The following is a 13,551-nucleotide window of genomic DNA, read 5'->3' on the forward strand; positions in this document are numbered from 1 at the left end:
TATTGGAGTGATCGGAGAGCCCCGAACTCAGTTGGGGTTGGGTTTTTATAATAGCAAAGGTAGAGGTGAGGGATTTCTAAGGTTCAGGACCCCGGATTGGCTGACATTTGTCTAGGGGTGTCCTGGTGAAAAGCAATGGGTGTGTGCTGGCAGGTGATCCTATCTACAATGGTTGGAACATTAGGAATTTCCTTTGGATGGTCTGTTCCTGGGTGGTGCCTGGGTGGTCTCAGTTTGTGGTCTTTCTTGGAACCAGGTATTGTCTAGGGTAAACTGCTGAGACTGGGGCCTCTGCTGAGCTTGTCAGGCTGGGTCCTGCAGGAGCAAAGGAAGTTGTCTTTCACCATGAGGTCCTTGACATGGCCATGCCCGTGTCAATGATACACATCTCTCAGGACCTCAAACACCTAGGACTTCCTCTGTTCCCCACAACACTATACAGTAAAGACTGAGCTTTTTCCTCCATATATCCAATTGTAGGTGTACAAGAAGCCTTTTCTGTGGGGCTTTCACAGGGGCCAGGGCACTTGGAGCAGGAGTAGGAGCTGAAGGCTGATCTGGAGCTGGAACCTTGGCTATAGTTAGCAAGAGCCTGTGACTCATGAGCATGCAGCCTCAAATGTGCTTCACAAGGTTGGGTGAGCCATGACAACAGGCTGACAGCTTGCAGCTGGGGCCTCTGGCATCCTGGCTTTAACCACCTCAGGATCACAGAGCCTTGATGGTCTCTGCACCTCCACTCACTTCCTTAGCCTTGTTTGCCTGCATCTCCCTCAGCCCTTTTTGTGGTGTTTATTAGCAAAGCACGTGCATGTTCCTTAGGAACTTGGGGTCAACGCCCTTAAGAGAGTCATGTCTTTGTGACTGGGGTTTCTTGGTGCCATTTCTGTGCCATTTTCAGGATTGGTTGTGTGTGGTGTGATCCTTGGACTCCTGAAGTGCCTGGGACCAGAAAAGAAAACCAGGGAAAACTGGGTCTATCTGTTTCTCTCTCTGTCTGTCTCTGTCTCTCTCTCTGTCTGTCTCTCTGTCTCTCTCTCTGTCTCTCTCTCTCTCATTTTTCAAGACAGGGTTTCTCTTCGTAGCCCTGGCTGTCCTGGAACTCACTCTTTAGACCAGGCTGGCCTCAAACTCCACCTGCCTCCCAAGCGCTGGGATTAAAGGTATGCATCACCACTCAGGCCCAGGGATATTTCTTTATTCTTTATTATTACACTTTAGAAATTCTCTCTCTCTCTCTCTCTCTCTCTCTCTCTCTCTCTTGGTTTTTCTTTTTTTTTTTTTTTTTTTTTTTTTGTCTTTTTCGAGACAGGGTTTCTCTGTGGTTTTGGAGCCTGTCCTGGACCTAGCACTTGTAGACCAGGCTGGTCTCGAACTCACAGAGATCCGCCTGCCTCTGCCTCCCGAGTGCTGGGATTAAAGGCGTGCGCCACCACCACCCGGCTTTCTCTTGGTTTTTCGAGACAGGGTTTCTCTGTAGCTTTGGAGTCTGTCCTGGAACCAGCTCTCATAGACCAGGCTGGCCTCGAACTCACAGAGATCTGCATGCCTTGAGTGTTAGGATTAAAGGCGTGTGCCACCACCGCCTGGCCTGTGTGAATGTGTTAAGCATCTGTGTTCGTTCACTCACCTACGTGGGCACATGTGGAGTCCAGAGGTGAACATCAAGATGTTTTCCTTAGTTGATTCTCCACTTTATATTTTTTGGATATTTTTGTTAATTCTTTGAGAATTTTATACAGTGTATTTCAGTCATATTCACCCCACACAATTCTTCCCTCTGACTCCTCCCAGATCCATTTCTACTTCCTAATACTCCCTAACTTTGCAACTTATTTTTCTTTTCTTTTTTAATAACCTATTATTAATTATTAATAACAATTTGCACTGCCCATAAACTCCTGAGTGTGAGGCCATTACTAGAGTGCGACCAACTTACCAGGAGCACACCCTTAAAGAGAATTCACTCTTCCTCCTCCAGAAACCACCACCTGTCCCCAGCTCCTCAGTTGTAGTGGGGACTCATGAGCCCCTCCCATTCCGTGCAGGAAAGCTGAATGGCTGGGTTTTATGCAGGCAACTCCAGCTGCTGTGAGTTCCTGGGTGATGTGGTTCAGACGATACTGCTGCCCTCGCTCTTGTTCTCCCTGATCTCTGGCTTGTGGAGTGTTTCCACTCCTTCTGCACGATGGTCCCTGAACCTTTGGAGGGGTGTGCTATAGATGTTCCATTTGTGGCTGAGCTCTCCATTGACACTGATGCCCTGTGCTTGTCTGCATAGCCACCCTCTATCACTCACTTCTCTAGTGAAGTCTGAAAGCTATACTAATCCGGGGGTAGAGAGATACAGATTTGTAGGGCAGTTTGACCTTAAGTCCATTTTACCCATTTTTCAGAATAATAGTGGTAGGGTTCATCCTGGGACTTGGAGCTCTCCACCTCGGGTTCTTGGTTAGACTTACAGTACCTGACCTGTGTTTCCTTTTGTGGAGAAGTTGATTATCCCTGTGACATTCCTGTCACTATTGTAACCATGGGAACCTAATTTTAAAATACCTCTCACTGAACCCAGAGTTCATTATTTCTCACTACACTGACTGGTGGCCAGCCCTCTGTCTCTGCACACACCCAGTACTGAGGTTTCAGAAGCACACAAGTATGCTCAGCTTTATTGCTGGTGCTGGGGCTTTGAACTCAGATTCTCACATTTGCTTAACAAGCACTTTCCCCTGGCTCCCCAGAGATTTTTTGAGGTAGATTTAATAAGATGTGGTGACTTTAGATGAGCACAATTGATCACGGGGAAAGTGATGCTCTGATTTTGGGTTCAAGGCTAGAATTTAAGTTTTGGTTTGGATCTACACACTAGCAAGCTTGAGAACTGAACGTCAGCTTTGGTAAAGCTTAGCTCTTTCAGTGCCTGTTCCTCCCTCTAGTGTTGATCCAGGTCCACCGAGTACCCACCCATGCCATACACCTCAATCTAACTGAACACCACGCCCCCTAGTGGACAGTCAGCGCCTGGGTACTTTTTCATCTCGAGGAATCTGAGCATGACTTGTTTTTTACTTGTGTGCTTTTCTCTGTAGCTCATTTCCACATCAGAAGCATTTGACTGAATTTTCCAGTAACTTTTTGGGGGATTGTGGGGGTTTCAAGACAGGGTTTTTCTGTGTAGACCAGGCTGGGTGAACTCAGAAATCCGCCTGCCTCCCCTCTGAGCACTGGGATTAAAGGTGTGCATCACTCTGCCTAGCTTAGGTGACTTGTTAAATCCTTCCCATTTCAGTTTCCTGTGTACTCTCATTGTAACCTCATGTCTAGGAAAAGGGCGGTTACCCTTGTTCTAATGCTATGATAAACACCGTGACCAAAAGCAACTTGAGGAGGAAAGGGTTTATTTGATCTTAGAGCTCTCGCAGGCCAGCCCATCAGAGCAGACTCAGAGCAGGAACTCAAGACAGGAATCTCAGGGCAAGAACTGGAAGAGACATGGAGGAGTTCTGCTTACTTGTCATGCTTCTCTTTCTAACTTTAATTTTTATTTCTGTGTGTGTGCCAAGTGCATGCAGTGTCCTAGAAGGCCTGAGGAGGGTATCAGATCCCCTGGAACTGGAGTTAGAGACAGTCATGTGCCACCCAGTGTGGGTGCTAGAATCTGAACCTAGGTCCTTTGTAAGAACAGCAGGTGCCCTTGGCCATTGAGCTGTCTCCAGTCCTTCATCATTCTTTCTGTAGTTTTAAAGACCACCTGTCCGGGGCTGCACTGCCCCCCAATATCAGGGTCCCTCCCACATCAATCATTAATCAAGAGTATGCCCTTCAGACTTGCCTACAAGCCAGTCTGATAGAGGCATCTTCCCAATTGAGTTTCCTCTTCACAGATAACTGTAGCTTGTGTCAAGACAAACACTAACCCAGGGCGCACTCACTCCTGATTAACTGGATGATCATTGTCTTCCATCTGGGACCATGTTAATGTTAATTCTTTATTTCAGAGCCATCATCAATCACTTTAATCCCAAAATTGAGTCCTACGCTGCTGTGAATCACATATCTCAACTCTCGGAAGAACAGGTAAGTCAGTCCTCTCTGCGGAATGGCCTCCCTGGTGCTGTCTGCTAATGGGATCCTGTGACTGAGCTCCAAGCAGGGTGGTAAAACCAGGCTGCTGAGAAGAGTTAATGCAAGATTGCTTGCTGATTCTTTAAATAGAGTAATACCTTCTTCATTGTGCCTTCTGAAGGATTTGTTTAATTATATAGAGAATATGAGGTAAAATTTGATGAGTTACTGTCTTGCAGCGGGTGATAAAATATTACTTTTTAAGCTCTCAACCAGTTATTTTGATTTCTGAAAGTCAGAAATGTCAACATGATGGTGCCCACCTATAATCCTTGCGCTCGGAAGATGGAGGCAGGAATTCAGGTTATCCTAGGTTATCCTAAGCTGCATAGTGAATTCAGGGATAGCCTGGGCTGTGTGCCACCCTGTCTTAAAAACTCAAACAAATAAAAAAAAATAATAATAATAATAAAAGAACTCAAACAATGGGGCTGGAGAGATGGCTCAGAGGTTAAGAGCATTGCCTGTTCTTCCAAAGGTCCTGAGTTCAATTCCCGGCAACCACATGGTGGCTCACAACCAACTGTAATGGGGTCTGGTGCCCTCTTCTGGCCTGCAGGCATAGACACAGACAGAATATTGCATACATAATAAAATAAATAAATATTAAGCTGGGCGGTGGTGGCGCATGCCTTTAATCCCAGCATTTGGGAGGCAGAGGCAGGCGGATCTCTGTGAGTTCGAGGCCAGCCTGGTCTACAAGAGCTAGTTCCGGACAGGCTCCAAAGCTACAGAGAAACCCTGTCTCGAAAAACCAAAAAAAAAAAAAAAAACCAAAAAAAAAAAAGAACTCAAACAAACCAATAAATAGATAAATAAGACATGAGAACTTAGAAATGAACGTAAATTCCCGCCACAGGAAAACTGAAGGTGTGTGCTCATTGAAGCACCAGCTCTCATTGAGAGTTTTTCTTGGGTTGGAGAGATGACTCAGTGGTTAAGAGCATTGCCTGCTCTTCCAAAGATCCTGAGTTCAATTCCCAGCAACCACATGGTGGCTCACAACCATCTGTAATGAGGACTGGTGCCCTCTTCTGGCCTGCAGGTATACACACAGACAGAATATTGTATACATAATAAATAAATGTTTTAAAATAAATAAATAAGGGGCTGGAGAGATGGCTCAGTGGTTAAGAGCATTGCCTGCTCTTCCAAAGGTCCTGAGTTCAATTCCCAGCAACCACATGGTGGCTCACAACCATCTGAAATGCGATCTGTATGCTCTCTTCTGGCCTGCAGGCAGACACACAGACAGAATATTGTACACATAATAAATAAATAATTTTATACCGGGCGGTGGTGGCGCACGCCTTTAATCCCAGCACTCGGGAGGCAGAGGCAGGAGGATCTCTGGGAGTTCGAGTCCAGCCTGGTCTACAAGAGTTAGTTCCAGGACAGGAACCAAAAGCTACGGAGAAACCCTGTCTCGAAAATCCAAAAAATAAATAAATAAATAAATAAATAATTTTTAAAAATAAATAAATAATAAAAAGAGATAGTTTTTCTTTAGTGACTGAGTTCTCGTTCCCTTGGACAGTTATTTCTGGGCAGGTTTTCTGTGGTATTGTCTGAGTTGAAGATAGCCTCATACATTTGTTTACCTGAAGTCTGGCCTGATTTTCCCTTCTCCCTTATTGCCTGTATTCAGCTCTATGTTATATAAAAGTACAAATGGGGCTTCAGCATGGCATGGAATTGAATTAGCATTCATTCTGAGGCTTTTTCTTCTTCTTTTTTTTTTTTTAAATAAGTGGGTTTTTTTGTTTGTTTTTTTGGAAGAAATGGTTTTGTTTGTTTGCTTGCTTGCTTGTTTTTCCCCCAAAAACAACGTTTCTTTGTGTAACCCTGGCTATCCTAGAACTAGCTCTGTAGACCAGCTGGCCTAAAATTCATAGAGATCTGCCTGCCTCTGCCTCCTGAGTGCTGGGATTAACAACATATACCACCACTGCCTGGCTTAAATAAGGATCTGTATTAGAATAATAATTTATAGCCAGGCGGTGGTGGCGCACGCCTTTAATCCCAGTACTTGGGAGGCAGAGGTAGGTGGATCTCTGTGAGTTCGAGACCAGCCTGGTCTACAAGAGCTAGTTCCAGAACAGGCTCCAAAACCACAGAGAAACCCTGTCTCAAAAAACCAAAAAAGAAAAAAAGAATAATAATTTATAAGTGCATAACTTTATATAAAAGTACTGTTTACAAAGGAAGAAATACATAAAACCAGGGTCATATAGCCTAATTTAGCTCATATAGCTAAATTCACTGTGTAGGTGAAGATGACCTTCAGCTCCTGGCTCTCTGGCAGGTATGCCCCACCTTGCTGTTTCATTCAGAGACTTTTGAGCCTTGTATCAAAGCCACAAAATAAGATGATGAGGAGATGGCTCAGTTGGGTGAAGCGCTTGCTGCTCAAGCCTGGGAACCTAAGCTTAAGCCCCAGTATGCACATAAAGAAGCCAGGCATGCCTGTAATCCCAGCATAGGAAGGCCGAGGTAGATGGATCCCTGGAGCTTGCAGGCCAACCAGTCTAGTTGCATAGTTGAGCTCTAAGTTCAGTGAGAGGCATGTGCACGTGTGTGCACACACAAAGTAGAGACATTGGTTGTAAACCTCTGTCCTCCACACACGCTTACTTGCTCTACATAATACATACATACGCACATAAATACCTAATTCTCTTTCTTGCTTCCCATCGTTCTGAGTTGGAAAAGCCAAGGAATAAATTTCAAACTAGTGAAACTGTGTGTTCTGTTCTTCCTTGCCAGTGCATCACTGTAGCTCTTGTGAGTGTTTTACTGGCAGGACCAGCCAGCAAGTATATTATGACCATGTGTTCTGGTGTTCCTGAAGTGATTCAGTTCAGCAAGGCAGCAGGCAAGGCAGAGAGAGCCTTCTCAGTACTCCCCCCAGTGGCTCTTCCTGATGGATAGTACTCTTTTAATCTGTCAGTTGTTCCCTTTGAAATATTTGTTCTCTTTTGTGAAGCCAGCTGTGTGACTCCATCCATACTTAAAGCCACCTTTATAAATGGCTTTCATTTTCTTTTTTTCCTCTGCCTATAGAGCAGAGCAGATTCCTGTTCTTTTGGTACTGAAGCTGTCTGTGAGGTATTTATTGATGCTCCCTTTTTCTGTGGACCAGTTCGTGATAATTCTACTGTGTCATTTTCATACAGAGCAGTCCATGTATTATGTTCTGTGTGTTCATGGAAGGCGATGCCCCTACCACTGTCAGTCTGGGTAGCCTGAAAGCCACTTGCAGTGTTCACCCCAGCAGCTTGGGAAGGTCAGCGCAGTTCTCTCCAAGTAGCAGCCGCCAGCCAGTGATAAAAGCCCATTGCAGTGCATAAGGAAGTCAGAAAAGGAAAGATTAACAAGTTATCCTCACCCTCTTTCATCTTCTTTCAAGGTTAAAAGTGGCGAACAATGTTTCTTGAGTCTAGAAGCCAGAAGTGAGGCAGTTCCTAGGGAAGGGAACTCTGTTTATTCAAGAATGGGGAAGAGGGCTGGGGCTGTCGTGCCAGGTAGAGCGCTTGTGAGTGCTCGCCTAGCATGTAGGGAATCCTGATTTCATGCCCCAGCACCACCACGGTGGGAGGAGTCCTCATGTAAATAGTTACATGTAGCCGTGACACTACAGAAGGCAGTCAGGATCACTGGTGGAAAGCCAAGTCTAATCTCTGCACTCGTAGCATTATCGTGTGCTCATGGGCTCATTACTGCTAGCAGGATGCTGTTTATCCCAGGACTCTGCTCTCAAAATAGTTGTTTCTCTTCCCCAACTGCTTCCGAGGGCTGCTAATGATAGCACTATAGCACACTTGTTTTTATCAGATTAGAGGCATTTGACTGCCTGTCTATCTCCAACATGTGGAGTGCTTCTCTCCCTTCACTTAGGAACATTAATGCTGATGTCACAATGTCAAGAGTATTTGCAGCTTCCCAAAGAGCTGGGTTTGGGGGCAGTAAGGCCCTGCAGCTGGTAGCAGCTATTCTTAGTAGGGAGGGAAAAGAAAAAAAAAAATAAAGCAAAACAGGATTAAAATCCCTAGCAGAGGGGCTGGAGAGATGGCTCAGCGGTTAAGAGCATTGCCTGCTCTTCCAAAGGTCCTGAGTTCAATTCCCGGCAACCACATGGTGGCTCACAACCATCTGTAATGAGGTCTGGTGCCCTCTTCTGGCCTGCAAGCATACACACAGACAGACTATTGTATACATAATAAATAAATAAATATTTAAAAAAAAAGAAAAAAGAAAAGAAAAAATCCCTAGCAGATTCTAAAATACTTCTATAAGGTAAGACCTAAAGCCTGTTAATATATGTTAGCTGGGGTTTATAGCATATAGTAAGTCAGGCAGATAGGACAGACCCTTTGCTAGCCCTGCCTGCCCAGCTTGTCATTTTGTTCCTACAAAGATTTGTGGATTTTTTTTTTAAAGACAGGCTTATACACTATAACCTAGGCTAACCTGGGACTCACTATATAGCCCAGGCTGGCCTTCAGTTCCTCTTGTGTCAGCCTCTTAGGTGCTGGTATTAGAAACTGGAGCAACTGTGACCACCTAGATTTGTGAAGTTTTTCTTTTTTTTTTTTTTAATTTTTCGAGACAGGGTTTCTCCGTAGTTTTTGGTTCCTGCCCTGGAACTAGCTCTTGTAGACCAGGCTGGCCTCGAACTCACAGAGATCCGCCTGCCTCTGCCTCCCGAGTGCTGGGATTAAAGGCGTGCGCCACCACCGCCCGGCTGAAGTTTTTCTAAGTTTATGTATTTTTATAATTTAAGTGCAAGTCAGTCTTTAGTCACTTGTCTCTCAAGCAAACAAACAAGAAAACAATTTCTCTATATAACCCTGGCTGCCTCTTCCTTCGTAATGCTGGATTACAGGTGTGTACCCAGAGTCCCGTCCTAATTCTTTGCCTTTGATTCAATCACAAACACTTAGTAAGGGCTATTGATGCCAAGCATGTTGTGAGGGCTGACAGGGCAAACCTTCCTCTTTTTAAATTGTCGTTTAAAGGATTTGCCATCCTAACAATGGATGTAGGAAACAGTTTGCTTAACAGTGCACGGTGGATGCCCCAGATCTCTGAGGCTTTTCCTTCCTGCAGAACTGAAACTCTGTCTCTGAACAGCTCCTCTTCCTGTGCTGCCTTGGCAACCAGCATTCTGCTTTCTGTTTCTGAGGCAGACAAACTATCTTCAAGCTTCGCTTTTACCCCAGTGCCTAGGAGCTTGCTAAGAATTTCTCCAAATACAAAGTCAAGGATTTCCTGAGGCAATCTTTTTTTTTTTTTTTTTTTTTGGGGGGTTTTTCGAGACAGGGTTTCTCTGTGGTTTTGGAGCCTGTCCTGGAACTAGCTCTTGTAGACCAGGCTGGTCTCGAACTCACAGAGATCCGCCTGTCTCTGCCTCCCGAGTGCTGGATTCCTGAGGCAATCTTAAGGGTTGGGATATAGCTCAAAATCCAGTATGCTGCCTCTTCACCTAGCCTACCGGAGTCTCCTGGTTCATTTTTCCAGTACACCCCCCACCAAAGAGAGAATGTTAAGAGAAAAAAACATTCTGCTGGAATATCCCTGGAACGTAGATGATGCAGTCAGATCCTTTCATTTTCTATATTAGGAATTGTTGTTACTTTGATTATTATGATGTAGTCACAATCAGTTTGCCTGTTTAGATCTTTGGTTTTTTTGGTCTTAGTGTTTTGCCTGCATGTATGTCTGTGCACCATATTCCTGCCTTGTTTTTTCAGTTGAGGTTTTATGTAGTTCAGGTTAGCCCAGAACTAATTCCCTTGTAACTGAGAATACCTTAGTGTTTGATTCCTGTCTCTGCTTCTCAAACTCTGGGATTATAGGCTTGAGCCAGCTGTGTTAGCAGTCTTTGCTGAGTTTTTTAATGATTTATTTTTTTAATAAGATTTTATTTATTATGTATACAATACAGTGTGCTGCCTCCGTGTATGCCTGCATGCCAGAAGAGGGCATCAGATCTCATTGTAGATGGTTGTGAGCCACCATGTGGTTGCTGGGAATTGAACTCAGGACCTCTGGAAGAACAGTCAGTGTCATTAACCTCTGAGCCATCTCTCCAGCCCTTAATGATTTATTTTTATGTGCATTAATGTTTTGCCTGCATATGTGTTTGTTGAGGATGTCAGATCCCCTGGAACTGGAGTTACAGACAATTTGAGCTGCCATGTGGGAGCTGGGAATTGACCCTGGGTCCATTGGAAGAACAGCGAGTGCTCTTAACCATGAGTCCTCTCTCCAGCTCTCTTTGCTGAGGTTTTAATTCCTACCATTTTCTTTTAAGTTTCTTCTCTCCTTAGAGCTTTGGATTTTGGATCCAAAGGAGGCCCGTATAGTGTTGTATAGGACACTTTTTACATGTATTATGTGGGGGCGTGTGTGTATGCATGATTAGAGTTAATTTATTCCTTATAACATGTGGGCTTTGGGGGTCAAATTCAAGCCTGGTGGCAGGTGTTGGTACTGGCTAAACCATCTTGACAGCCTACAGGACATTTTTTAAAAAATATTTATCTTTGTGGGTTTTTTTAAGATCTATTTTATTTATTGTGTGTACAATATTTTGCCTGCATGCATGCCTACAGCACAGAAGAGGGCACCAAATCTCATTACGGATGGTTGTAAGCCACCGTGTGGTTGCTGGGAATTGAATTTAGGACCTTTAGAAGAGCAGGCAGGCATTTTTTAAAAGTATTATTACAAGCAAAGTATGGCTGAAAGCTGTTAAGTATTACTTCAGTGAACTTTCTAAATCGTTCGGTTTCTCCTGATCCTAAGAGCCATCGCACCTGACTGCTGCAGGGTAGAGAGCTATCTCAGCAGCTGGGAACACTTGCTGCCCTTGCAGGACGTCAGGATCTGGTTCTCCGAGTCCATAGTGGGCAGCTCACAGCCACCTGTAACTCAGGTTTCAGGTAGCCAACACCCTTTCTTGCTTCCACGGACACCAGCAAGCACATGATACACACATGCTATATACCTGCATATACTCAAAGATACATGTAAATAAAAATAAATCTAAAAAAAACTACAAATGGGATGCTGGATGTTGGTGGCGCACGCCTTCAATCCCAGCACTCGGGAGGTAGAGACAGGCAGGTCTCTGTGAGTTTGAGACCAACCTGGTCTACAGAGCGAGTTCCAGGACAGGCTCCAAAGGTACAGAGAAATCCTGTCTTGAAAAAGAACCGGAAAAAAAAAAAAAAAAAAAGCTTCACTGACTGCTGACTGTTCTTCCAGAGGACTGGGCTTCAATTCCCACACCCACATGACAGCTCACAATTGTCTGTAACTCCAAGATCTGACACCCTCACACAGATATACATGCAGGCAAAACACCAATGAACATAAAATAAATGAATTATTTAAAAACACTGCAAGTGACTGTTAGGTATTTAGAAATTCAAATGATACCTAACTGTTTGTTTGTTTTGGTTTTGGTTTTTGAGATGTCTCACTCTATGGCTCAGGCAAACCTGGAACTCACCGAGTAGCAGAATCGGGCCCCTGACTGGTGGCCATACTCTTGTCTCAGCCTTCTAGGTGTTAGAATTAGAGGTCTGAGCCCCAGACCCAGCCTAGTTTATTTCCAGTAAACAGTGAGGTGCTCATAAGAGGGGAGCCCCACTTTGAGGGCTCTGTATCTTTAGGGGCCTTTGCTTGAAAGAACTTTCTCAGAAAAATATTGGTAGAAAGCTCTAAGAACTTAAAGCCTCTGAGGAAAGGAATGTCCCAGGGTCTTTTGGATTGTAACCAGGGTACCTGAGGCATACTCTAGTGTCCCTATGCTGTTTTCTCTCTTTCGAACCCAGTTCTAACCATTATGCAAGGCAGCCTTGGAGGAAAGACTCATGTTCAAGAGTTAAGACTTCACAACAGCCGGAACTCAGCTTCCTGTACTTGACAGTGTACGTTTCCACGGCAGCCTGTAAGCTGTGAGTGACGGTTGCCGTGGGAACTCTGACTAAGACGTGGGACAGACGTGGGATGAGACATTAGCTGTCTGACCCCACCTTCCTGCTGTCTTTATCTGTGTTCTGGCATTTCAGTTGACCTGCTGGGCAGAAAAAACATGTCAGTGGAGCTGTGTGTTCACTGGAAAGACGGAGTCAGAGGAAGGGGCGGCTCCTGCCCACTGCTCACACTCTGCGGGCATCTGGAAAAGGGCGCAGGGGAGTCAGTGTCCAGGTCCTGTGCTGCGGGTGATGCTTTCAGCTGGACCAGGGGAGACCCTGCGTAGGGAAGGAAGTATCTTGGATTTAAAACAGATTTAAATTCACAGAAGAACAAGAGCATGTTATGATTGTTGAGGGAGTACTTTTGCATGTTATTTACTGAAATCCTACAAGTTAGACAAGATTGTATAGGTGAGTACACTAATGAGACTGATTTGTTCAGGGCTACAATTGTACCAGGTCAGGCTAACTCCAGAGTGTGTATGCACACACACACACACATATATCACAGTAAAGTTTAATCCCCCCTTGAAACTTATATCCAAGGCCGACATTGAATTCACTTTGTACCTAAGTGTAGTACGAGAGTGGGCCCTTTTGTTTCGTCCTGCCTGGCTAGCTTACTCCCGAAATAGCCACACAGAAACTGTATTTATTTAAATACTGCCTGGCCTATTATCTCCAGCCCCTTATTGGCTAACTCTTGCATATTAGTTTAACCCATCTTCATTAATGTGTATCGCCACTTGACTGGCATGAGTCTAACCAGCGTCCGTCTCGGGCAGGAAAACCATGGTGTCTGCCACACTGCCTTCTTCCTCCTAGAATTTAGTTCTATTTTCCACGCCTACCTAAGCTCTTTCCTATCAAAAGGCCAAGGCAGTTTCTTTATTTAAACAATAAAAACAACACAAATACAAAAGGACCTCCTATACCACCTAAGGATGATCTTGAACTTCTTATCTTCCTGCCTCTACCTTATTGAGTGCTCTGATTATAATTGTGCTACCTTCCCTGCCCATTTATATGGTACCAGTACCAGAGATCTAGCACAGGGCTTTTTGCATACTAAGCAAGCATTGTACCAACTGAACTATATCTCTGTTCAGCATCTTTTTTTTTTTTGGTTTTTTCGAGACAGGGTTTCTCTGTGGTTTTGGAGCCTGTCCTGGAACTAGCTCTTGTAGACCAGGCTGGTCTCGAACTCACAGAGATCCGCCTGCCTCTGCCTCCCAAGTGCTGGGATTAAAGGCGTGCGCCACCACCGCCCGGCTTCTGTTCAGCATCTTAACTGCTTTTTTTTTTTTTTTTTTTTTTTTTTGAGATAGGGTTTCTCTGTACAGCTCTGCCTGTAGACTAGATCAGAGATCCACCTGCCTCTGCCTCCCTAGTGCTGGGATTAAAGGCATGCAGCACCACTGTCGCCTTCTTAACTTCT

General features: G+C 44.7%; 1 protein-coding gene across 1 annotated transcript in view; it reads left to right on the top strand.

Moving 5' to 3' along the window:
- The window catches only part of Armh3 (armadillo like helical domain containing 3), a 200,564-nt gene that overhangs the window by 162,619 nt on the left and 24,394 nt on the right, over positions 1–13,551 (top strand). The window contains exon 24 of the mRNA XM_057779848.1: positions 3,999–4,077. Within this exon, the coding sequence (XP_057635831.1) occupies positions 3,999–4,077 (79 nt within the window). The remainder of the gene's footprint in view (positions 1–3,998; positions 4,078–13,551) is intronic.

The sequence above is a fragment of the Chionomys nivalis genome, chromosome 8 (assembly GCF_950005125.1).
Source record: "Chionomys nivalis chromosome 8, mChiNiv1.1, whole genome shotgun sequence".
NCBI classification, from domain to species: Eukaryota; Metazoa; Chordata; class Mammalia; order Rodentia; family Cricetidae; genus Chionomys; species Chionomys nivalis.